Source organism: Bidens hawaiensis, unplaced genomic scaffold (assembly GCF_021521415.1).
Source record: "Bidens hawaiensis isolate Kalapana, Puna unplaced genomic scaffold, B.hawaiensis_p1.1 tig00023620_1, whole genome shotgun sequence".
NCBI lineage: Eukaryota > Viridiplantae > Streptophyta > Magnoliopsida > Asterales > Asteraceae > Bidens > Bidens hawaiensis.
The window spans coordinates 105,833-131,797 of NW_027493704.1; the positions used below are offsets into that span (position 1 = coordinate 105,833).

The following is a 25,965-nucleotide window of genomic DNA, read 5'->3' on the forward strand; positions in this document are numbered from 1 at the left end:
GTTGGTGTCCTTGTCCCTTTACCGGAATGGTAGTGCCATCCCCGACAATGATGTTATGTAAGACGCTGTGATTAGTGGAATGGTCGGTTTTTGTGGTTGCGGCGTGTAATGCGGTTCCGGTGTTTGAGGCAGCAAGAGCAGCTTGATATGTTTTTTTTCTGTTCTTCCATAGTGACCTTCGAACGGGCTGCATGAAAGGAGGGGAGTGGTTCAGTGTTTTGGATTATGGCACCGATACCTTCATATTGCTCGTTAAGTCCGGTAACAAGCTGAATAACCAAATCACTATCAACAACTAGCAACTGGGGAATCTACCTTGGCAAGTTGGTCTGCCAAAACTTTCAGTTCTTAACAATAGGCGTGCATGTTCGGGAAATTATCAAGGCGGGTGTTGGCAAACTTTGTTTTCAAGTAAACGGCCAGAGTAGCTTTACTGTCATTAAAAAGGTCAGCAAGCGCTGTCCATGCATCACAAGCGGTTGTGTCTTTCTTGAGAATGGTATTGAGCAAATCGCCTGAGATGGTGCAATAGATACACTGGAGGACTATGGCATCGATACGCTCCCACGAGTCTAGAGCCGGCGGCGGTGGTGGTGTTTTAGGGTCGGGTTCTGTGGATTTTGAGGGTGTTGGAGGTTTTGACGAGATGAGGTGATCAAACACCATGAATGCACGACATTGGATTTTGAAGAGTTCCGACCATGTAGTATAGGGGCCAGATTCGGATTCAAGGATGATAGGGATGAAGCTTTTGATATTGGTGACGGTGAGAGCAGGGTGTAGTTTGTTATCCATGTTGAGATTGAAGTGGAGAGGGATCAATTTATAGAAGAAAACAAAAAAAAAATCAAAGGAGAATATGAGTAGCAGGGGTAGGCGAGGATCGAAGGTATGAGCCGATGAAGAGGAGACGGTTGAATTAGGGTTAGGCTAATGATACCATGTTGGAATGAATATTTGTCAAACCTTGCCTTCTCATTATTATTCCATCGTATATGATACAAAAGATCTCTATATTTAGAGATAAGATCAAGCCAATCAATCTAATAATAAATACAATTTATACTAAATATATATTGATATCTATTATGAACACCCCACACCACCACACCTTCCACCTCAGCAAACCATTTTTTCCCATCCTTTTTACCACTCCCAGTCTCACCACCCGTGAATAAATAAAACTTGAATAATTAGTCGACCTCTAATACATTATTCTTGGATTTAACTAACAGGCATCTCTGTTATGCAAAGCATTCGTCCATCTTCCAACCTTATTATGGAGCCAAAAATATGTTTGTGACGAGTCATACATTTAACATGCGCCCATTGCAACTACAACGGACCAATCTTAAAATGGTCCATTATACAAAATTTATATATTTTTAGAAGCAAAATCTTTACTGAGAATAACACATGAATGAACGTTTAGGTCTGTTTAAACTTAAGCTTCTTGAGGATGTTTGTTTTGATGAGGAGCTTGTGGTTCTTGACTTGTGATGCACGGCTGGAATGCTGGTGGAGACATGTCATCTGATATGCGGATTCTGAATGTTTTATTCTTGTCTTCATTTTCGGGAACATGTAGGAGGGCTTCCATGATTAATATTTCCCAATCATGTGGCCGGAAAAACGGTAGCCAACTGTCTACACATCATCATCATGTTAGGTTAAAAGATATTAATTTCTTGCCTGATTCCTGAACTTATAAATTATGTGTCATAGACTCATAAGTTATCAGGATTTTAGAAATGTATGCTATTTTATCCAAGTTTGGATGCAAAATTAGGTTGGACTGTGTTTTGCTAGAAATAGTAACCGCGGCCCATTTAGTTATTAACAGGTGATTAAGGTTATGTTTTATCCCTAACATGTCACTGAAAGTATAATTTTAAGTCATAAAAGCCCAAACTTTTTATTAATTTGTAAAATAAACTAGAAAGTTACTGAACGTTGTAATTAGAATGAACGAGAACCCTCAATCTTTACAAGAAAGAAACTAGAAATCCTAGAGATATCTATCTTCGGCCCGTGGGCAAAACACAACTTAACCCTAATAATAACTAGTAAATAATTATAACGTTATCAAACTAAGATTATTCTTTAAAAGGGTAATTATTTTTTGTTATCAAAATCTACAGTCGACACATTAATTGTATAGAAAAAGAAAAGTGTTTTGCCCCCAACTTGTTTGACCCCAACCCCTGGGACCCCCCCCCCCCCCCCAACCCAACACACACACGCCCATTTTGCCACCAGCTCGACTCAGATTTGTCATACTTAAGGCTTAGATTCCAATCATTCCAATACACAAGCTACTTTCCTCTTAACTAGTTGAGATGTATGGTATGGAGATTGCTGATGCAGCAAAAGAAAAAATATATATATGTATATGTAAATACAGCTGTAGAGATTTTCAGATAGAATCTGTTATTTTTCTAAATATAAATTAACAGAGAGAGAACAACAAGAGAGGTGCATGAGATTTTTAACGACAAATTATCAGAGAACACAAGAGAAGGAATAGAAATCTTGTATTTGTTATTTTAGAGTAAGAGACAGGGTGAAATCAACTATTAATAATGATAATAACAATAGCAATAGTAATAATAATAATAATAAGTATATTCATAATTTGAAATAAATATGTCTAGCTTTATGATAATATAGGTGTGTGTTGTGCTTTCATGGAGATATACACGCACTGCTATGAGAAAGTGTGTGTGGCTAAAGATATAAATACAGAGTTACAGACACATGATTTCTTAGAGTAGAAAATATACATATCAAGTGACAAGTGAGAATTAAGGTTTAGGCAAAATGCCCGAAGAGTACATCTTGCCACTTAATTTTAAATCTGATGTTCTTGTAAGCGAACTGAAACTCACCACCCAAATTTTTTACACCTTTCAGTGTCCAAATTGGAATTGGAGACATTATTTGTTGTAAACAAGTCTGCAGGGATGTCTCGTTACAAGTGTCCGACCTCAAAATAGTTCAAGATTTTTACCCTTTTTCAATAGGTGGGGCTGACCTAGTTTTGGGTGTTCAATAGCTATCTACTCTTAATACCGTTCAAGCTAATCGGAATAAAATGTTTATAGTTTTCAACATTGATGGTAAAAAATACAAATTGCAGGGTATCTCTTCTGGCCCACAAAAGTCCGCTGCTTTTCAACACTTAGAATGGATTTTGAATCTGCACCTGACATACCCTCCTACCTGCACCCCCTTAATTTCTAAGTGTTAAAAGAGGGTATTTGAGGAACCCACTGATTTGACCCCTTTTCACTCTACATCACATTCAATTTCCCTGTTACCAGATTCAATCGCACCTAACCTTCGCCCTTACCGTTATCCCTATTCCCAAAAGGCAGAGATCGAAAAACAGGTTGAGTTACTACTAGCTTCAGGGTTTATTCAACCCAGCACCAGTCCTTTTTCGAGCCCCGTTCTTTTGGTGAAAAAGAAAGACAATTCATGGCGAATGTGTGTTGATTATCATACTTTGAACAAGATCACTATGCCTGATAAGTATCCCATTCCTAATATATATCGGCGAGCTTTTGGATGAACAACGGTATTCTCCAAACTCGATTTACAATTCGGGTACTGTCAAATTAGGGTGGATGTGAAAGATGTTATGAAGACAGCTTTTAGAACTCATTCGGGCCATTACAAGTTCAAGGTTATGCCTTTCAGCTTAACCGCCGATTTCCTTTCCATCTACATTTCAAGCTGTGATGAATGACCTATTCCGTCCATATTTGCGCCGATTCATATTGGTATTCTTTGACGATATCCTAATTTACAGCCAAAACATGGAACAACGTGTATCCCATCTAGAACAGGCCTGAAGTTACTTTGAAACCATCAGTATTTTGCTAAGTTGTCCAAATGTTATTTTGAGCAGTCGAGAGTGGTTTTCTTGGGTTATGTGATAACTTCGGAGGGAGTTCAAGTTGAGCAAGAAAAGATCATGGCAGTTCAGTCATGGCCAGTTCCAACTACAGTACGAGAAGTTCGTGGTTTTCTCGGGTTAACAAGGTACTACAGGCATCTGATTGCCGGACCACTTACAACTCTTACCAAGAAAGATGAGTTCGTGTGGTCAAACGACGCCTTAACAACTTTTAACAAGCTAAAACAAGCTTTGATATCAACTCTGATTCTTAGACTACCGGATTTTTCCAAGCCTTTCACTGTGGAGTGTGATGCTTCATCAGAAGGAGTTGGTGCTATTTTATCTCAGGAGGATCACCCGATAGCCTATTTAAACAAAGGTTTCTCACCTTCTAACCGACTTAAATCTGCTTACAATCGTTACTGGCATTGGTGTTGGCGGTACACAAAACACTTGTTGGGTCACCAGTTTTTATTCGCACCAATCACTATACCCTGAAGTTTTTGTTGGAACAAAGAATTACCACAACTGAGAAACGTCTTTTGCTCAAACTGATGCCTTACCCATTCGGGTGACTTCCTTACTCTTGTGGTGCCATTTTGTCCTGATATAATATACATTCAAGAAGGTCTCAAAACTGACCCATATACAAGTAATATCTTGAAGCAGCTGGAGGTCGACCCATCTTCATGTTCGAGTTATTATATTGTGGGTCAAATATTGTTTTACAAAAATCAAGTGGTAATTCCTGATGTTTTGGAGCTTAAGAATAAACTTTTGCATGAAGCCCATTCCACACCAATGGTCGGTCATGGTGGATATTTGAAAACATTTAAACGACTATCTGCAAAGTGTTTTTGGCCCTAAATGAAGCAAGAAGTTCGAGATTTTGTACAACAATGTCTAGTTTGCCAGCTACAGAAGTACGTGACATTAGTTCCAGCAGGATTGCTTCAACCATTACCAATTCCAAAGCAGGTTTGTGAGGATATTTCAATGCATTTCATAGTCGGTTTACCGAAGTCAGACAGGTTTAACACTATGCTCGTTGTGGTTGATCGCCTAAGTAAGTATGGCCAATTTATTCCACTAGCTCACCCTTTCACTGTCAACGGTGTGGCGTCTATATTTTGTAAGGAGATTGCACGATTACATGGGTTCCCAAGAACAATCGTTTCAGACCAAGACGTAATTTTCTTCAGCAACTTTTGGTAGAAGCTATTCTGCCTCAGTCAAACCAAGCAGAAGTTGAGTACCAATTACCACCCTCAAACGGATGGGCAAACCGAGGTTGTGAACCGTTTCTTGGAGGCGTACTATAATAACCAAACAAAAAAAATATTGTTTACGCAATATTTTTATGTTTAAAAAGACATGAAAATAATATTATAATAATATATATTTAATAACGATAAGTAAAATATAGGAAAATTACCTTTAAAATAAATAGAACTAATCATATAATACATAAAAATATAGTAATAAGTAATATATTATATTAGATATGACAATCAATACGTCCATGACCACGACAACCACGCACCACACATGGCCTGAGATATGAAACAATCTACTATCCTCATGTCACTGGAGAACAATTGCATGCCACCAACAAGTAAGGCGTATGTTATCAACCTCTGTCCACACGTCGCGTGCACCTCTCACACGTCACACACTCTAAACGATGATAGTTTACGCTGGCAATTCACAACCCACATGCCATGTGGGAAAAGCCACAAGCCACCTGCAGCTACTACAAAACTGTGCTCCTCCGAACACATGCAGTACATACATCTCGCACGCCAAACTTCAGTCCTACTGTTTATGATATACTTCAAGTCATGCTATAAATTGTGAAGAGATTCATAGTAATTATCATCTAAATTCCCCTTCATTCATTTCTCTTTATACTCTGTTACAAGAATCCAGCGATCGACAACTCGATTCTCGGGCGAAACCAACACTAAAAATAACACCATTACTGCCTATCTTCACCTTGTTAGTTACTTCTGAGTTCACCCTTATGTTCCGAAACCCCAAGTATAGCTCGAACCAGTTTCCGATTAACCTATAGCTTTTAGAACTCATTCGGGCCATTACCTAGTTGTCCAAATGTAAAACCCAACTTTAACCCAGTCCAACCAATGTTGTAAAACTTAGGACTCTTAATTATTTATTTTCTTAGGTGGGTGCAACAATATATGAGATATTAATCAACTTTGCACTTATTGATACCTTGGACTATATGATGAAACAATTAACCATTAATTGAAAATAAGATGATGATTTCGTACCTCCATTGCGAACCGCCCTTAGTTGAAAAATTCCAGTACCGTGGGGCCCGGAAACAGGAAAAGTGCAAGAGACGGAATGCCTTCGGTGAGTCACAGCAAGTGATGCATTATACCAAGGACCTCTAGCAATCGGCTCCCCGATTGCCTCTACTACATCCCGGTTCTTGCTAGCTTTCTCCATCGCTTTGCTAAACAAATTCATACAGGTAACTAGTGTGAAAAACTTTAAAAGACTGGAATAATAATATATGACACTGTAAATTACAATGAAGGAGAAACCCTAAACACATGTATAACGGGCCGTGGGCTAAGGACAATAAATAATAATGATTAAAGACTGCTAATAATCTAGATATTTAACAGAAACACAAAAAAGGGTGAAAAAAATACTTGTTCATGAAAAAGCAACTTATAAATTATTTAATTAATTTAGTATAAATTCTGAAGTAAAATGTAGCCATGCAAAATATATTGCTCTGCATAATCAGAATATAATAAAATTATACTTGTTCATGAAAAAGCAACTTATAAATTATTTAATTAATCAAGTATAAATTCTGAAGTAAAATGTAGCCATGCAAAATATATTGCTCTGCATAATAAGAATATTAATAAAATTTGGGTCATGCACAACAAGTTTCTGGAAGTATTATACTTTTATAATGATAACTCAATCTAATCTAATTACTTTCCTTGGATGGAACACACTTTTACCCATGAAATCGCTGTGTTCATTTATAAGTACTTAACGCGTAGTATGATTACAAAAACTGTACTGTTACAACTTACAGTAGTAAACTGATTATTTAAGGAGAATTTTTTTTTTTGTTTTTTTTTCACATGCTACTTATCAAATTTAATAAACCAATTATTGATTTATCAGATCTTTATTGTTAAACAGAATAATTCTTTTGCAAGTACTAGTTAGACTCTTTCACTAAATGTAATTACTCTATATTTAAAATGTAGTTCAAAATACCTAATTCAAATTTTTTTCTTTTTTGCATATGAGATTTTTCAGGTATTGGCTATCTCCTGGATGCAAATCTTATAAAAAATTATCATGGTTTTAACTGTTGGACCTAATAAATTAGATAAAAAAGCTCAACCAATTTGGCTCCACATTAGAAAATGGTAATGGCTTTTTACATATAAATTATTAATAGGAATGTTTGTTATATTGCAGGCTTTGTTTATAAGATAAGATACTGTTTTCCAAAACTGGGTATATATTTTTGAATCGGCTCGAACATTTTTAGCAATACCTTTATCGAGTTGGGGGTCTCACTGGAGAGGCAGTCTCTCTATTCCTACGGGGTAGAGGTAAGGTTGTCTACATCTTACTCTTCTCAGACCCTGCCATAGCTTTGCTATTGGCGGGATTTACTGAATACGATGATGACGATGGCCTTAACTGTCGGGCACAAGATCTGGGTGGCACTCCTTTTGATATTGTTAGTCTTGTCATGATATTCAAACGCCTTGTATGCTACATGAAAAGATTTAGATGACACAAAACCGTCAACTATTAGGGCATGCAACAACACAGCCCTTAAAAGTTGAATAAGTCTATGATAGATCCATCCCAAGATAAAGGCTTGATGTGGGGAAACGCAGCCGTTCAACATAATAATCTTATTTATTAACAATATCCTTCCTGCGTTATGATGATATGAAATCACTCGCCTCTTGTGATCGCACTGCTAATAAATAAAAGCTCGTGTATTGATCATAGAAGTCCTTTGTAACATTCTTTACAAGGCATAAGGACTATAAGCCTAAGGGTGCTAGTCAAATGGTTGAGTTTCTTGTGCGTGTTAATCGCTCAATATAAACTATATTAGGAGTGAGTTATTCGGTATAAAATTTTGCTAGGCTCGTAAGATAATCTATATAATGCGTTTACAAAAGTCATAGCCAAAAAGCCCAAAACAATACACTTGTATGTATCTGTGTAGGTGTTATTCAAAGTATAATGTCATAGTATGAGTGTTCCGTACGTACGTACCTGGTACAAGTAGAATAGATGAGAAGGTCATCAAGGGCGCTTAAACCAACACCACCAGTCACACAAATCAAGGCGCCGGAAACAACTCTGCGACCCCGAGATTTGCCAGAGCTGTTAAACAAGCAAGCAGCCATTAATTAATTACTGCAATTGATGATGAGAAATTGGTGAAATTGATACCTGGAAGAAGAAGAAGAAGAAGGATTAGGCCTCAGAAACGAGATAAACCTCCTCCCCATCATCTCCTTTTCCTTTCACGCTCTGCTGATTCAGGTTTTTTTTGGGGGGTGGGTTTTGGTTTTGGAATGTGGTTTTCCATTGACTTATTATTATTTTTTTATTATTAACGACCAACTAGGTATCGTCGGGTATTTCGTATGCGGTCTTTATTGGCTAAAGGTAGCCTGAGCCGGCCACTAGTCCGGACGGACGGAGCCCCTAACGGTCCACCTATTGAGGGATTCACCTGATAAAACATGACCCCCACGCCCGCCAAATGGCACGACAGCGAGGAGTCGGTAAAACTGTGACATTCGTCAATTTCGGGTCTCGTTTTATAATCATTTTGTAACATGTCAATTTTTCGCATTTATTTTAATAAATTATACTTCGTAGTTGTGGTTAAGCGTGTAAACCCAACTCAACATTTTTGTTTTCTTCTTTAATTATTATATAATATTGTTATATACCTCGATTATCAATAAATCGATGTTTGTCATGTTATAGTGTCGTTAAGAAAAACATAAGGGGTAATACTTGTCATTTTCGAATCTATATTATCATTTCTAATGTTTAATACCTTTTTTGTAAAATATTTAGAACATGAGGGGCCAAAGTTAAACATTTATACCCACCTATATAAGCAACAAACCCTAACCCTAACCATTTATACACACCAGCTGCCACCCCCTTCCTCTCTCGCACTTCCGGCGCCGTTTTCCGGCGACCAGCGACGATTCCGACGGCGATTCCGGCCACCCCGTCTCCCTGTTCTCCGCCACCACCACACCCTTTCCCTCTCTCAGTCCTCCGGTAACCCCCACACCCAAAACCCTCATCCCTCGTTTGCTGGCGACCGGAAGGCCGGCCGCCGTGGCCCTCGGTGCACCGCCTCTCTTTCTCACTCTGTCACCCTCTCTCTACTCTCTCCGTCTTTCACTCTCTACTCTCACTCTCTCTCATCGTCTCTCTCTCTCTCACGGTAACTCTCTCTCCGTCTCTACCTCTCTCTCGCTCTCCGTCTCTATCTCTCTCTCCCGCTCTATCCGTCGCTCTCTGTCCCTCTCTGGATCATTTTTCCGGCACGCCTTCGGCGGCTGGAATCGGTCTCCGACGACCCCTGTTTCGGCTCGGTTCCTTTCCGGTATAGAGCCACGACTCGTGAACAACTAATAGGTAAATTAACAATCGTGGGTTTGATTATGAGTTTAATTAACAAATTGTTATCTTGGTTCGGTTGGTGGGTGCGTTAGTTGTTGAACTAGAGGTCACGGGTTCGAGTCTCATCTTAGACCGGTTTTGGTGTTATTTTTATACTTAACAAATTTTTGTTACTGTTAGTACTAATATTACTACATAAAAATTATTATTAGTATTATTATGTTTAACATGCTATTATATGTATTCATTATTAATATTATTATTATCATTATTATTATAAATATTAAAGTTGTTATTATTATTAATAAAGATCATATTATTATTATTTATTAAAATCATATTTTTATCATTAATTATTAGCAATAATATTATTATAGTTAATTTGTGAACTCGTTTAGAAATCGAACCAACATCGAATATGGTATCATTATTACTATCAATATTATTTATTATTATTATTATTATTTTTATCAACAACGATTTAATTAATACCAAGATTTTTATTCTATAACTATTAATATTAGTATTATTAATAATAATTATTGTTATAATTATTATACTATATTAGTATTATTAAAAATAATTATTGTTATTATTATTATCATTATTATCTTATATATATATATATATATAACCTATTTTTAAAGTCATTATTATCATTATTATCTTTATCATTAATAACATCATTATAAACTTTATTGTCAATTCATTTTTATAAAAACCGAACTCTTGATTTAAAACCCGTATTGTTTCTATTTAATATTGGTTTAGTTATTTAAAAGCCGAAATAAAATAATATTTTTTACATTAATTATCAATTAAGTATGAGTCCCTAATCGTTAACGAATTAACCGGTACCTGACTAACAACCGAACCTTCTCGTTCAATGTTTCAATGTAATTTCAACTAAAGTTCAAGTTTATTAATATATTATTTATTCTTTTTCAATTAGCTTTCAAGTCGGATTTGTTCGTTTCGTTCACAAGCTTTCGATATGTTAATCATTTATTAGTTCTCGATTTGTCACTCGAGGTGAGTACTTTCATACCCATTTTTCATCTTTCGTTTGGGGTGACATTTCATACTTATCAAACTAAATGCTTTATTTACTAGAACCTTAAACCCACAAACGTGATTGTATACTTTACTTAAAAAAATGCTCGATTTGGTGTTCTATGCTTACATGCTTATGTGCTTATGTGTTTACCGCTTTTGGTTGGTTGATTCATAAGTCCGTGAACTATATGGTATTCTCTTATAGCACGGTGCCGTTAATGTATTCTTATTAACGACCTCATGAAATCCGAATCTATTTGGTATTCTCTTATAGACGGTGCCGTTAATGTATTCTTATTAACGACCGCATATAAAAATCCTGAACCATCTGGTATTCTCTTATGGCAGGTGTCGCTAAGGTGTTAGCGATCTCATATTATCCATATTGTTGCTTTTATTTATTGTTTTGTATACAAATTTTGCGACTTTTTATTATTATATATAATTATATGCTCAAACTTATGAATTGATTACCAACCTTTGTGTTGACAAACTTTATTTTATGAAATGTTACAGGTTTGACTTTTGTTGACTCTAGGGCTTGACGAAAAACGTTATCAAGACTATTAGGGTATTAGTAAAACGAACAATATGATTGCTACTTGATTTCAAATTTGTTTATATGAATGAGATGTGTTGGTTATTGATTTATGAAATAAAATGAGTTAATTTAATATTGTCACTTTAAATAGTGTTTTGTCTATTTGGGCAATCACGTTTTTCAAAATCTTCAAATATTCGTAAAGCCCAAAAATGTTGGAATTCAAGACACGTCATGGATCAACAAGAAAGTATGTCGATAGGTCATTCGGTATCCTTCAAGCTCGATGGCACATTATACAAGGGCCAACAAAAATATGAAGCAAAATGTTAATAAGTGTGATATAATGTATGCATGCATTATACTACATCCTATGATTGTAGAAGATGAAAAAGACGCAATAACCGATTGATCGGATGATGAGGGTGAAGAACTTGAACAATCAAACCATGGACCGATAGTAGATTTCGAAAGACATTTGGTATTATTCAAGAATATACATAACAATGAAACTCATCATGTGCCTCGAAATAATTGTCTATTAAACAATAGTCGGTTTGAGTAAGGTAGATTTTTTAAAATTAGTTTATGTTTGTGTGCGGTTGTTTTATTTACTGTTTGTGTACTTTTTTTTTATTTATATGACTTCTATTATTTAAGAAAATTTATTTACTAGAACTTATATTATTTTTAAATAATAAAAATAAAAAATAAGATACTTAAATAAAAGTATTTTAGTTTATACAAGTATTTTAGTTTATAGAAAGAAAATATAGAAGTAGGTGATTACGTGGAATATAGTGGTGTTTAAAAGTGGATGTAGTATTGGAGGAAAAATGAAAGTTTTTGATGTTTGACATTGAATGAGTGAACATCTGATGTGGCTTGTTTAGTTTATTTTTCCTCATCCACCATTATGTATGCTCTATTATAAAAAGATTTTACATATTTGACAACTTATTTTTTCAAACTAAATATAAAACCAACCGTAAAATTAAATCGGACACTCTCTAGATTGTAGAAGGTGACAAATTTTTTTTTTCTATTGGATTAAGGTAAAATCTATGTTGTAAAAAACTAATCATGTTCTATAATAGAGAAACTGGTAGAGCTGAGGGGAATGAACACTCATGGGTACTACCCATGTATCGGTCAATCTTGCACTGCCATCTCATTTTTATTTCTTAAGTATCCGCGAACCATAAAATTACTGGGAATACCTACCCACGAGTACCCTAGAACTTTTTGGTTGTTTTTAGCCTTCATGGTACAATAATGTAAAAAATGAATCAATTTCATCTGACAAACATTTGTTATGAAATAAAGTCATGCACGCTATCCACATGGAATGAGAACAATATTATCATATGGTTTAAAAGTCATACACCCTACCTGTATTGAAGCCCCCATCCTCTAAAAGTCTAAATAGCATACTTTATTTAATGAATATGACCATGGCCACTACGTCATACAAGGTTTGATTAGTTTCCCCATAATAGAACCTCGTTTCATAGAAACAATCCAGGTCAAGTTACTTTCTAGAGTCCACGAAGATGTTATAGTTATAGAACCCCTTAAAAAACCTACATTATTTAATTAATAATGAAAATTGAAACCCCCATCACCTAAAAGTCTAAATAGCATACTTTATTTAATGAACTAACTTTTGAACTTCTGTATTACATGAGATTTGTCAAGTGAAATAAGGTTGTTTATTTCTTTAAAACAGTTGATATTTGTTTATTTTTTTGTTACAAAAAGTTTATTGGTTCGCTTATTTTTGCTAAAAAAAAGTGTTTCGGTTCATTTATTTTTGTTAAAAAAGGAGGGTCGGTTTGTTTGTTTTTTTCAAGTAGTTCGGTTCGTTTATTTTTTTGTTAAAAAAATAATTCAGTATGTTTATTTTTTTGTTAAAAAAGTAGTTTAATTCGCTTCTTTTTGTTAAAAAAAGTGGTTAGATTTATTTTTCTATTAATTAACGTAGTTTGACTCATTTATTTTTGGCCAAATGATTAAGTAAATGAGAGAAAAATAAAACTATTTTATCCCTAATGGAAAAAATAAAAAAGTTAACAAAAAGTACAAAAATAACATGATTTTGGAAATGTCATGTGTTTATCTGCATGAAATTTAATAAATATATTAATGTTACATAGTTGGTCAAACCCCGGGTATGAAAAGACACTTAACTCAATAATAAATAAAATCCACACTATGTTATAACATAATTAACAAAATGATTTTGATCCATGACCCATGGTGTGACATCCGTCAAATTCGAGTCTTGAGTTGTTTTCGTTTTGTAAACTTTTATTACGTGAACCCGACTCAACATTTTTAGAACATTATTTATTTATTATATAATATTATATTATATATTTCGATCACCAATAAATCGATGTTTTGTCATATTATAGTGTCGTTGAGAAAACATAGAGGGTTTAATCTAATTTTCGTAAACTCGTTATAACTTTGAAAACCTTTAAACTCATATTAAACATTTATTGAAACTTGAGGGGCCACTTTTGAAAATATGTATATATATAAATAACAAACATAACCTAACCCTAACATCTTATACATACTAAGCCCAGCCGCCACCACCATTGAGCCGTTTTCCGGCGACGGCGGTCCGGCAAGCCCCGAGCTCCGGCCGTCTTCCCTCCCTCGTTTCTCCGACCATCTCAGCCGCAAACCACCACCACCAACCTCGCCACTCCACCTCCTGCCGATTTTCCGGCCACCATCTCCGACGATATTCCGGCGACACCCCACCACCTCCACTGTTGCACCACCTCCATTGTCGCACCACCTCGCATTGCATCACCACCATCTTAGCCCCCCTTAACCCGACACCACCACACCCTTTCCCTCGTTTTTCCGGCGACCGTAAAAACCAAGCCGTGCTCTCCCTCTCCATCAACCGATCGCTACTCCCCCTTTAATTTTCGACAGAAAATCCGGCCACTATTTGCATCACTGGCAACAGTTCTGGTGGCAGTAGACGGCGGCGCTGGTTCAGGGCAGTAGCTCTCAGCGACGCGGTCGCGTGGATATATTATTTGCTTGATTTCGAGCTCGTATGGCCAGGTTATGAGCAAAACAAGAAAGGGCTCGTATTCCGGCTGACGGTTCGTATATCCAGCTGACTGTTTAGTTTTCCGGCGATGGTGAAGGTGATTTCCAGTGACGAAAACAGGTATAAATAGTGGAGTTCAATGAGACGAATGCGTGGATATCTTATTTGCCTTAATCGGAGTTCGTTTGTTATGGTTTCGAGCTATTCGACTATTTTTTTTTAAGTATTTTAAAGTTTATAAAACTTATAGAAATTTATATTAAATTTAAATAAACTTTTTCGTATTAAAACCGAACATCATTATAACCTGTTTTCTCGGCTCGACTCGTTAAACTAATTTTATCTCTCTCTATATATATATATGTATAAATATATATTTATACAATGTCTAATAAATACGTTTTAATTAACTAAAAATCATAATAAATATTAAAAATAGTTTCTAACAAACTTATAAAAACCGACACTTTTATGTCGATCTCGTTTCAAGGTTTTCGTGTTTATGTATGTATATATATGTATATATATCTATATATATATATGTATGTATATATCGTAAATATATAAATAACGAACTCTAACTTATTTAAACCCGACACCATCTTTTGGGTAAAGTTGTTTTTATAAAAGATGTACATTTTCGCATGATAAACGTAAGCCTTAAATCAAAATCTGTAAATTTGGAGCTTTCGGTGGTCAAATCGATCCCGGCCCGTTAAGGGGCATTTTAGTCAATTTTGGAATAATTCGAATACTCTATCTTCTGGTTAGAACTAGCTTTCGGACCAGAAGACTTTTCTGTTTGTCATAATATTTTGAGTGTAGTGGTCAGAGCCCGACTCCAGACTCGCAGTTCGGATTCTGAACAGTACTAGCTCGCTTAAACATTGTTTATTTCATAACTCAAATTCTAGACATCCGTTAGACCTGATTCCAGCGGCTACGTTCTCGCTTTTAATTTTATATTATTCCCTCAAAGTTTCAGGTTTATTTATTTTCTGACCAGTCAGCTCGCTTAACCGCATCCTTAAATTTCTCGTTAACTTTATTATTGCAAGGTGAGTAACTTCATACCCCGTTTTCTATCTTTTATTTTGGGGGTGACATTTCATACTTATCAAACTAAATGCTTTATTTACTTGAGTCTTAAACCCACAAACGTGATTGTGTACTTGACTTGAATAATTGCTCGATTTGGTGTTCTATGCTTATTTGCCTATGTGTTTATAGCTTTTGGATGGTGGAACTATAAATCCTATACCATTTGGAAATGGAAAGGTGTCGTTAACATAATGCAATTAACGATAACTATAAAATCCTAGACTACTTGGCAACCCCTTGTAGCTAGGTGGTGCTAATGTAAGCTTATTAGCAATTGTCAATAAAATCCTAGACTAATTGCCAATAGCTAGGTGTCGCTAACTTGTTTAGCGATAACTATTTTATCCAGGTTTATAGCTCTTATTTATTGTTTTGTATACTAGTTTTGTGGCTTTTCATACTATATACTATTGTTGCTCAAACTTATGAATTGCTCACCAACCTTTGTGTTGACAAACTTTATTTTATGAAATGTTACAGGTTAGACTCCTGTTGACTCGAGGACTTGACGAAAACGTTACCAAGACTATTAGGATATTAGTAAAACGAACATTATATTTGCTACTTGTATTTAACTTGGTTGTGTGAATGAGATGTGTTGTTTATTGATTTGTTGAACTAAAACGAGTTGAATAAATATTGTCACTTTAAATAGTGTCTTGTGTATTTGTCCAATCACGTTGCACCCCGGCATGTTCCGCCGCCTTTGGTCGGAGTGTGACACATGGATATCTAGATTAAATTAGACAAAAGATTAGGAATTAGAATAAATGTAAGCTTGACACATGGAAAAAATAAAAAGGTTAACAAAAAGTACAAAAATAACATGATTTTGAAACGTCATGTGTTTATTTGCATGAAATTTAAAAAATGTATTAATGTTGCACAGTTGGTCAAACCCCGAGTATGAAAAGACACTTAACTCAATAATAAATAAAATCCATAAAATGTTATAACCCAATTAACAAAATGATTTTGATCCATGATCCATGGATATCTAGATTGAATTAGACAAGAGATTAGGAATTAGAATAAATTTATGCTTGACACCTAAGGTTCAACATTTTCTTTTATTAGTATTGTAAGATGGATATCTAGATTGAATTAGACAAGACATTAGGAATTAGAAGAAATGTAGGCTTGACATCTAAGCTTTAACATTTTCTTTTATTAGTATTGTAAGATGAAAAAATTAAAAAGGTTAACAAAAAGTACAAAAATAACATGATTTTGGAAACGCCATGTGTTTATTTGCATGAAATTTAAAAAATGTATTAATGTTGCATAGTTGGTCAAACCTCAGGTATGAAAAGACATTTAACTCAATAATAAATAAAATCCACATTATGTTATAGCCCAATTAACAAAATGATTTTGATCCATGACCCATGGATATCTAGATTGAATTAGACAAGAGATTAGGAATTAAAATAAATGTAGGCTTGACACCTAAGGTTCAACATTTTCTTTTATTAGTATTGTAAGATGGATATCTAGATTGAATTAGACAAGAGATTAGGAATTAGAAGAAATGTAGACTTGACATCTAAGTTTCAACGTTTTCTTTTATTAGTATTGTAAGATGGAAAAAATAAAAAAGTTAACAAAAAGTACAAAAATAACATGATTTTGGAAACGTCATGTGTTTATTTGCATGAAATTTAAAAAAATGTATTAATGTTGTATAGTTGGTCAAACCCCGGGTATGAAAAGACACTTAACTCAGTAATAAATAAAATCCACACTATGTTTTAACCCAGTTAACAAAATGATTTTGATCCATGACCCATGGATATCTAGATTAAATTAGACAAGAGATTAGAAATTAGAAGAAATGTAGGCTTGATACCTAAGCTTCAACATTTTTTTTTATTAGTATTGTAAGATATGATCATGGCCACTATGTCATACAAGGTTTGATTAGTTTCCCCATAATGGAATATCGTTTCATAGAAACAATCCAGGTCAAGTTACTTTCTAGAGTCCACGAAGATGTTATAGTTGTAGAAACCCTTAAAAAACCTACATTTTATTATGAGAGAAATATTAGTGTTTTTATAATGGTGAACTTGATTGATTGATGAAAGCTTCTTTTCTTCAAATTTCAAAGCCTTTTTAGATGGAAGTAGGGTTTTGTTGACAAATTATAAAGGAGAGTGAAGATGAAGAAAAAACATGTATAATTTGATGTTTATGTTCTTTGCTTGACGTAGAAGCCAAGAGGATCGGAATTGATTCTACAAACATGCCTGTATGACGTGTGTTCCAATTAGTTACCTGACTTGGGTTCAAAGGGATGAACAAATGAAACATGTTATAATACTATTGTTATCCATATAAATTAATTCATCAATTGTTTGGTAACATGTACTCAATTATTAAGAGACCTGATTATTAGACATCATCTGAGTCATTTAGCATGCTTATGAAATATACCCTTTAAACGACTCAATAATCATTAAAAGATGTATTTTTAGTGACGAAATACATTCTACCTCTTAACAATACATATGTACAGGGGCGGACCCACATAGTGTGGATCGGGGTCCCGGGACACCAATGTTTTTTAAAAATTTATTAGAAGCGGTATATTAAATTTTTTGAGGACCCCATAAGATTTAATACTTGGAACCCATACTATTAATGTTGATGTGGTCTGGTGGAAAGTCCCTTGTTTTATCTTTGAAAAGTCATGGGTTCAAGTCTTACAAGGCTCAGTTTTTGGTTTTTTGTGTTAATTTTTAGTGTTAATCAATCATTTGATTGCTAATGTTGCAATGATAACTTTGGAAACATTCAAACACCTCTAAAATACATATCATTGTTTTCAACTTTATGCGTGGTTTTCTTTAGAAACATTCAAACACTTTAAAATATCAGTTTTATTTTTCACTAGTTTAAGTTAATGGTTTTCAACACATGCTTATGAAAGGGTGGATCTAGGTTCTATCTCAAAAATGTTTAAGAAAGGGAAAACAAAGTGTTTATGTGTCAACCCGACCCATTTTGACCCGTTCAAGTAGTGATGATTGAAAAGAAAGTTTTATTATGATATTGTTTTTTATTATGTTCTTCGCCTCGACCCGACCTGAACAACGACCGACCCGAAAAATTTGAACACCGAAAATATGGGACCCCATTGGCAAAAAATCCTGGGTCCGCCACTGCATATGTAGCCTCCCAATAGAATAATCAAAAGGCTATCAAAAGTCCCATAAATAATAACTTTTTGATTAAGGAAATGTAACAAACTATATGCTCCTTTTAGCCAACCTATTTAATTACATTATTATTAAAGTTAAATAAAGTTTTAGGTAGAGGGTGGCGGTACTTATATTTCTTTTTCAAGAAAAAAGATAAACTCATTGAATATATAGAACAAAATTTATGTATAAATAAAAAATGTACAAAAAACGAAAACACCAAAAATAGAAATGCCTGCTTCATTTGTCTGTCTTTACATCCTTGTGTACTCAACTTGATCTCGTTTTTTTCAATAACCTACATTATTAAACAAACCATACTCTTTTAGAACACACTTTATTTCTACAATTATTGTTCGTTAACAATTTATTCATTATCGTTGTCTCATTAGTTTTAATATAATAACGAAAAATTAATTAGTAATCTAATATAATAAAATAGTTTCATTAGTTTTAATATTATAGCGAAAAATTAGTTAGTAATCTAATATAATAAATTAGTTTGAGACATGTGTATTACACGGATAATTCATTAAAATACTATATTTAATAAATAATTGTTTTGCAATAAACATATCATATTACTGCTACTATACAGTCGTTGTATAACATATTTACGACATTTCTAAAATAACCAATACACTTTAAAATAAAGATGATGTTTAGTTTAAAAGATGATACATAAAAATATTAAAATAATAGAATACAATTAATTATATATTTTACTACCAGATAAACCTCAAATCACTTTCAAAACACATTCAATCACCTAGTGGATCTCACTATTTACGTATCATTGACTAACACATAACTTGAGAATGAATACTTCAAACGAAATCATTACCTTTTAATAAACCTAAAGAAAAAAAAACATTTATGTATCTATTATAATTGCATTAGTTTATTAAAAAACTCTTTTTAAATAGAAAATTACAAAATTCTTTTAAGTAGAAACAAAAACTGCGATAAAAACATAGACACATCAGATGTGTCGAGAGACATAAAATGGATGCGTTGAGTTTGTGTGTCATAATAATCGTCTAGTAAATTAAAAAATGGTATAACTTTTTTAATCTATAATATATATAAACGAAAACATGGATGCGTTGCGGTTGTGTGTCATAATAATCGTCTAGTAAATTAAAAAATGGTATAACTTTTTTAATCTATAATATATATAAACGAAAACATAAAAATCCTATGTGTCGCGATGTGGTCGCTCCCCCTTTTTTTGGAGTCGTCAGATTTCCTTGATTTTTAAATGGAGACTTCTCATGCATTTGACCCGAATTCATGGGTATGAGTCTAATCAAACCCAAATATTTCTTAAACGGGTAATAACATCTCATTAAATTAAAAAATAATCTCACCAAATATTTGATATAAAAATTCTAAAAAGTAGGGATATACTAAAAAATGATATATGATTTATTTAAAAAAGATATATATTATTTATAATTAAAAAAACTAATTTTATAGTAAAAAAAATAATTAGGTCTTGGGTCTCATCAAAATCATATAACTTTTATATCGAATTATAGCATCTTATTTATTTGTGAAATAATTTATCATCAAATCATATATATATTATTAACTTTCATACAATAAAAAATAAATATTCAAAAAATAAATAAATATTAGAAACAAATAATATAAACAACCCTCGTAAATAAACAAAACATTTAAAAGCTCTATGATTGTTTCTTACATTTACTCAAGCCACCATATTATTGTATTTGTAAATGAAGACTTCTCATGCATTTAACCCGAATTCACGGTATATGTCTCACCATACCCAGATAACCTTAAACGAGTTATAACATCTCACTATTCTAAAAATAAATCTCACCAAGTATTTGATATGCAAATCCCATAAAATAGAATATACTAAATATTAATATTCATTTTTTTAAGAAAAATATATTATTTATAATAAGAAACAATTTTATACTAAAAAAAATAAGCGGGTCATGGACTCATGGGTCTTGACAAACCCATGGTTTTTAAAAGGGTATAACATGTCAGTTATTTGTGAAACTATTTCATAATCAAACTCTAAGTATATTATTAACTTTTTTTATAATAAATAAAATTAAAATGCAAAAAAATATAAATATTAGACACAAAAAAGAAACACAACCTCCGTAATACGGGGGGACAAAAACTAGTTACTAATATGATTTGAAACCTGGCAAGAGGATTTTTCAAGATCGCTTTAAATCTTTCATAAGAGTATTCAAAGAAATAATAATAATCATCATCATCATCATCATCGTACTCAGTATATCCCACCAATAGCAAAGCTATGGTAGGGTCTGAGGAGGGTAAGATGTAGACAGCCTTATCTCTACCCCATAAGGATAGAGATGCTGCTTCCGGTGAGACCCCCGGCTCGATAGTAGTTTTGCATCAAGCCTTGGACATAAGGCACATAGCACTCAATCATCGGGACCAGCTGATCGGTGCATGTACCCTTGTCTTTCGGCTATCAACGCCACTACATGATGCCTGATTAACCGTCCGTCACTTTTAACGTTATTTTCACGAGATTAGTAAAATAACGTCAAAATTAGTGCAATTTCACTTTTAGTAAAGAAATAATAATAATAATAATAATAATAATAATAATAAGTTACCAACCATCATATGAATAGTGTTTCTCTTTCTTCTTCCTGAAAGCTGATCTCAAAACCAGCAAGAAAGCAATCCCCAAAAACAATCCGGCTAATCCACCGATAACAATCGCTACCATCTTCTGTGTATTGTACTGCCCACCACCACCGCCTGTCTCCGTCGCCCCTGTTTGTATCCCGCCGCCACCCCCTGTCCCTGTCAACGAACCAAACCCACCTTAGATTGTTACTTTTTCAAAAAGTCAAAACAAGAATAAAAAAATATTCTGATCCATGAATCATAGATCATAGATACCACTTTTGATTCTTTTATGTTAATGTATCAGGGGATTACTCATACTTTTTCAATAGCTTCAGTGGGGGATCCAATATTTTTATTTCACTAGTGTTTTCATGCTCAAATGTCTTTTAGCTCGACATCTGAATTTCCTATCGCGTCACATAAATAATAATTTGCTACTAGAACCGGTAATAATAAAATCTACAATAAGATTTTTTTGAGGTAACTATGACTACAAAAAGTAATGCAAGATTTTTAGACTAACTGAATGACTTTTTTGCATTTGATACTGTTTTCTTTTCCTTTTCACTTTATCTTTTAATTGTAATATTATACATATACACTATGGATGATCATTTAGTATCAATAGACTCTGAATCGGTATTTTCGTTACACGAACGATACTAGTCTCATCACTAATACAGACTAGTGTTTCTAAGTTAAAATACCTAAGGGTTTGTAGCTTAATGATGTTAAAGAGTGTAGTAAATTATGTATCTTTTAATTTTCAAGACGGTTGAGAATTCTGGTGACATATTAAATGGTATATTTATGAGGATGCCTTATGTTAGTTTAGCCAGGTGGTCGTTCTTATTAAATGGTATATTTATGAGGATGCCTTATGTTAGTTTAGCCAGGTGGTCGTTCTTTTTTTCACGGCGGTGTCAGGGCCGGCCCATAGGGGTGGCGGAGTGGTCAACGGCCACATACCCAACACCCCGTTGGGCCCAATTTTTTTTTTTTAAATTTATATTTATTTTTATTAAAAACAATATGTATATTTGATGTTTAAACTCCACTACATAACCATTAGATTGGTCTATTGGCAAATGGGTATTACATACAACCAAAAGGTTATGGGTTATATTCTCATTTGAGACATGTTTAATCATATTTTTATACAAAAAAATTTTGCACACACCCAAATTATAATCAAGTAAACCAATATTAAAATTTAATTGTTTAAACCAACAAAATACTACTTTCTAATTAAGTCTCAAAAAAAATTTCGCCCTCGGCCCAAAACTTTTTTTGCTTTCTCGGAGCCGGGCCTGGGTGGTGTTCGTTTTGGTTGGTTAGCGTCTGGCTTTTCCCAATGGTTGTTAATAATAAGAGTAATAATCTATGGTAGATTGGGTTACCTGATCCGGGGACTCCATTCGGGTAATACGTATAACTAATGTAACACTGCTGCAGATAAATCTGAGCGGAAATCGAGTCACCACACGCGCTCCGCCCATTCTCGGCCGCGGATTTGACACAGTTGACACACTCCCCACTCCCCAAGCTGCTTTCACACTGCCCCAACACATAGACGGACTCATACTCACCCGAATAATATCCCTTCCCATTAACCCCCTTTTCAATCTGCTCCAACGCGGATTCCAGCCTCGAATCAAACCCGGAGCCACTCGCCCTATTCGACCCGCACTGTTTGAACAGAAGCGCCGTCGCCGAGGCTGGCGGAAACCCGACGACCTCGTACCTGAGATAGCAGCCGTCCAGCTGGACTCTGGCGGCGATGGTGTCTCCACCGCATAGCTTTTGGACGAGGGCGGGGATGGTCTTGACGCAGGCGTTGCAGTCGGAGTTGGAGAGATCGCCGCGGCACTGGTAGAGTCCGGTGAGGGAGGTGGTTAGCTGTGGGTTTCCGGCGGTGGCGTTGAAGAAACTGGCGGTGGCGGATTGGGAGGTGAGGGTGGAGTAAAGGGTCTGGAGGTTTTGTGATGAGATTCCGGACGGGTCTTGGAATCTTTGATTGGCACAGCCTTTGTAGACGAAGGATGTGATGTCGGATGATGATGCGATTGAAATTGCAATCCAAGTGTGGAGTGAGAGGATTAAGAGGAACATGTGTGGAGCCATCTGTTAAAAGATTTGATTTAGGAAAGAAGAAGAAGTGGCAAAAGGAAATTGAAGATGGTGGAAATTGTGTGCGATTTTGGGAGTTTTTTTTTTTTTAATTATGTGATAGTCAGATTTAATAATACAGTTCATGTTCACATGTAATTTATGAGTACGATGGAGCTTCTAGTTTAATATGGGTAAAGTTAAAATGAAAATGAAGATAAAAATAAGAATTATTACAAGGATTCTTGATCATATAAAAAATTATTTAAAAATAAATTTAAAAAAATAAAAAAATATATAACTTAAAGTATAAATAAAATTGAAATATTTTTAAAAACTAAAATGATTCTGCCGTCATTCCCGTTTAAAAAAAAATTGACGAAAAGACACAATACCGAGATCAAAGACACAATAACGAATATGAATAAAAGACACAATCATAACTAAAAAGAACACAATAGATCGCAAAATATAACACAATGCCGAACAAAATATAGCACAATCTTGAGTAATATAACACAATATAAAGAAAAAAAGACACAATCAAAACAAAAATAAACATAAAACTCAATGATAAACAAAAAGACACGATGATCATTTTCACTCACCATTGTGTCTTTTTTTTAGAATGAGAAAGACGGTGGAAACAGTTTTGTGTTTTTACCTTTTTTTTGTTTTTTTATTAAATTTTGAGTTATGATTTCTTTATTAATTTTTTATAGGTTTTTTTGTATTGCTACAAATCCTTCTCAGTCTTCTCATTTTTGTTTCCCTTTGTAAAATAACTTGACTCATTTAATTTAGGGGGAATTATCATACATATATAAATAATAAATTGCATTTCTTAATCACTCTTAAGTAGCTTTTTTTTTAGTAAAATATTTGATGGAACACAAGTTGCGACCCTATTTTGAAAATTTAATCTCTTAACATCTAATTATCCTTTCAGTTTGACCCATTGACCACCACCATCATTGTTTCCACTGTAACGTTAAGCCACCATCTCCATCACCGCCACCAAGGAACCAGATTCGCATGAGCCTAATGGTGACGCCGCCACACACCACCGTCAACATTGGCCATACCGCGCCCCCATCATCGTCTGTAACCAGCGCCACCAAAGCTCCCTCCGGCTGCAAAAATGAGTTCGTCGACTCCTTGATCGTTGTTCCAGCTAGAATCGTTGACCTCAACGTCTCTTCTATCACTATTTAGTTTGGTCAACAAACACCACCACCAATTCTACACCTCCCCCCGGCTTTAGTGTAACATATGGCAAAAATTTTTGCTATGTAATTACGTTTATCATCCTAATATCGCTTTATTAATAAAATCTCTCTTATTAAGACGCAATATCTTGCAAAGTCGACAAAAAGTCCAAATTTCGACACGAAACGAGAAAAACGTGCAAAAACCTCGGGCAGCGAGCCGGAAAGTAAATAAATCATTAGGACAATAAAATAATCTCAAAAGTTCAAAATATATACAAACACATATGAGACAATGTAAAAACATAATTTAGGAAGGCTCGAATCGCGAAAATTAGAAAATAAGTAAGCACGAGCCAGTACAGACCCGGAAAGGACCCCACACAAACTATTTCCAAGAAAATGGTTTTTATGGTCCATACTGTCTGGAATTTGATTTCGTTCAAAGTCTGACTAAAATATTGAAAACGGGATTCGTTTGGCTATTTAAATCACGTAATACGTTAAACGATCAACCGGAATTCACTAGTTTATAACCCAACCCTTCACATACCCCCTTCCTAGCCAGCCCCTCCCACTCCACCTCACACTCCCACCTCCCAAACTCTCCAATCCTATTCTTCCAACTAAACTCTCTAATCATTGCCCTTCTAGAATATTGATACATGTTAACCCACCATTAATCCACCTTTCACTCTACAAGCAACTCATAAGTCTACTACCCCTCTCCCTCTCCCTCTCCCTTTTTAAGCTCGGACGTCCCCCTCTCTCCCACTCACATTCAAATCAAATCTCAAACATAAACACACACATACATAATCAAATCAAGAACTATGAAGGATTATACCAAGAGATTAGATCAAGCATACTAGGAAGGATTAGGAAAGAGGCATACCACTGTCACACTCATAAACCTTATCATCTTCATATTTCAAGAACAAGTATGTGTTAAAGTTATGATTGATTGATTATTAGATATGGATGCATAAGGTTTATTGTTCTTGAGTTGTTTTAAATCTTGAAAGTTTGAAATTATGGATGAGTGTGTTTGTGTGTGGGTGCCGTATGTATGTATGTATGTATGTATGTATGTATGTGTAAAAGGGAGGATCAAACTCATTTACACATGCATACATTCATCCTAAAGACCCTACATTGGTTGTTAAGTTTGATATTAGGTGATTGTTAATCTCTTGAAAACTTGGATGAACTTGATGTTAGGGTTTATTGTTAGAATGAAATGTGGATAGATGATTGGTCTTTAACTTGTTAGTAAGGACTTAGATTATTGAAAATTGTTGTTAGAGATGAACAAAACAAGAAAATGGCCATAATTGAAATTTAGGGATTTTGGTTTTGGGATTATTTAAGGGGGTTTGGACGGATTGTTGAATCAAAAAGTGATATGGAATAACTTAATTGAAAGT

General features: G+C 34.4%; 2 protein-coding genes across 2 annotated transcripts; both read right to left on the reverse strand.

Moving 5' to 3' along the window:
* Positions 1-1,444: 1,444 nt before the first annotated feature.
* Positions 1,445-8,473, reverse strand: LOC143567741 (uncharacterized). The gene is made up of 4 exons (XM_077054075.1): positions 8,387-8,473; positions 8,207-8,317; positions 6,199-6,386; positions 1,445-1,647 (listed from the first exon to the last, which is right to left on the reverse strand). Exons 1-4 carry the CDS (start codon positions 8,446-8,448, stop codon positions 1,445-1,447), a joined length of 564 nt encoding a protein of 187 aa, XP_076910190.1. The 5' UTR covers positions 8,449-8,473.
* A 12,722-nt stretch (positions 8,474-21,195) lies between these two features.
* LOC143567742 (plasmodesmata-located protein 3-like) lies at positions 21,196-23,397 on the reverse strand. Its single transcript, XM_077054076.1, has 2 exons — positions 22,622-23,397; positions 21,196-21,395 (listed from the first exon to the last, which is right to left on the reverse strand). The coding sequence occupies exons 1-2, from the start codon at positions 23,343-23,345 to the stop codon at positions 21,199-21,201; spliced, it is 921 nt and encodes a 306-aa protein (XP_076910191.1). The 5' UTR covers positions 23,346-23,397; the 3' UTR covers positions 21,196-21,198.
* Between the last annotated feature and the right edge of the window lie 2,568 nt (positions 23,398-25,965).

Bases quoted from the DNA above. Each gene is read 5' to 3' on its own strand.
- LOC143567741 (XM_077054075.1), bottom strand. From the start codon at position 8,448: ATGATGGGGAGGAGGTTTATCTCGTTTCTGAGGCCTAATCCTTCTTCT. The intron at 8,318-8,386 runs GTATCAATTTCA...CTTGTTTAACAG, and splicing joins TCTTCTTCTTCTTCTTCCAG to CTCTGGCAAATCTCGGGGTC. The intron at 6,387-8,206 runs GTACGTACGTAC...GAATTTGTTTAG, and splicing joins ATCTATTCTACTTGTACCAG to CAAAGCGATGGAGAAAGCTA.
- LOC143567742 (XM_077054076.1), bottom strand. From the start codon at position 23,345: ATGGCTCCACACATGTTCCTCTTAATCCTCTCACTCCACACTTGGATT. The intron at 21,396-22,621 runs GTAACCCAATCT...GTTCGTTGACAG, and splicing joins GAATGGAGTCCCCGGATCAG to GGACAGGGGGTGGCGGCGGG.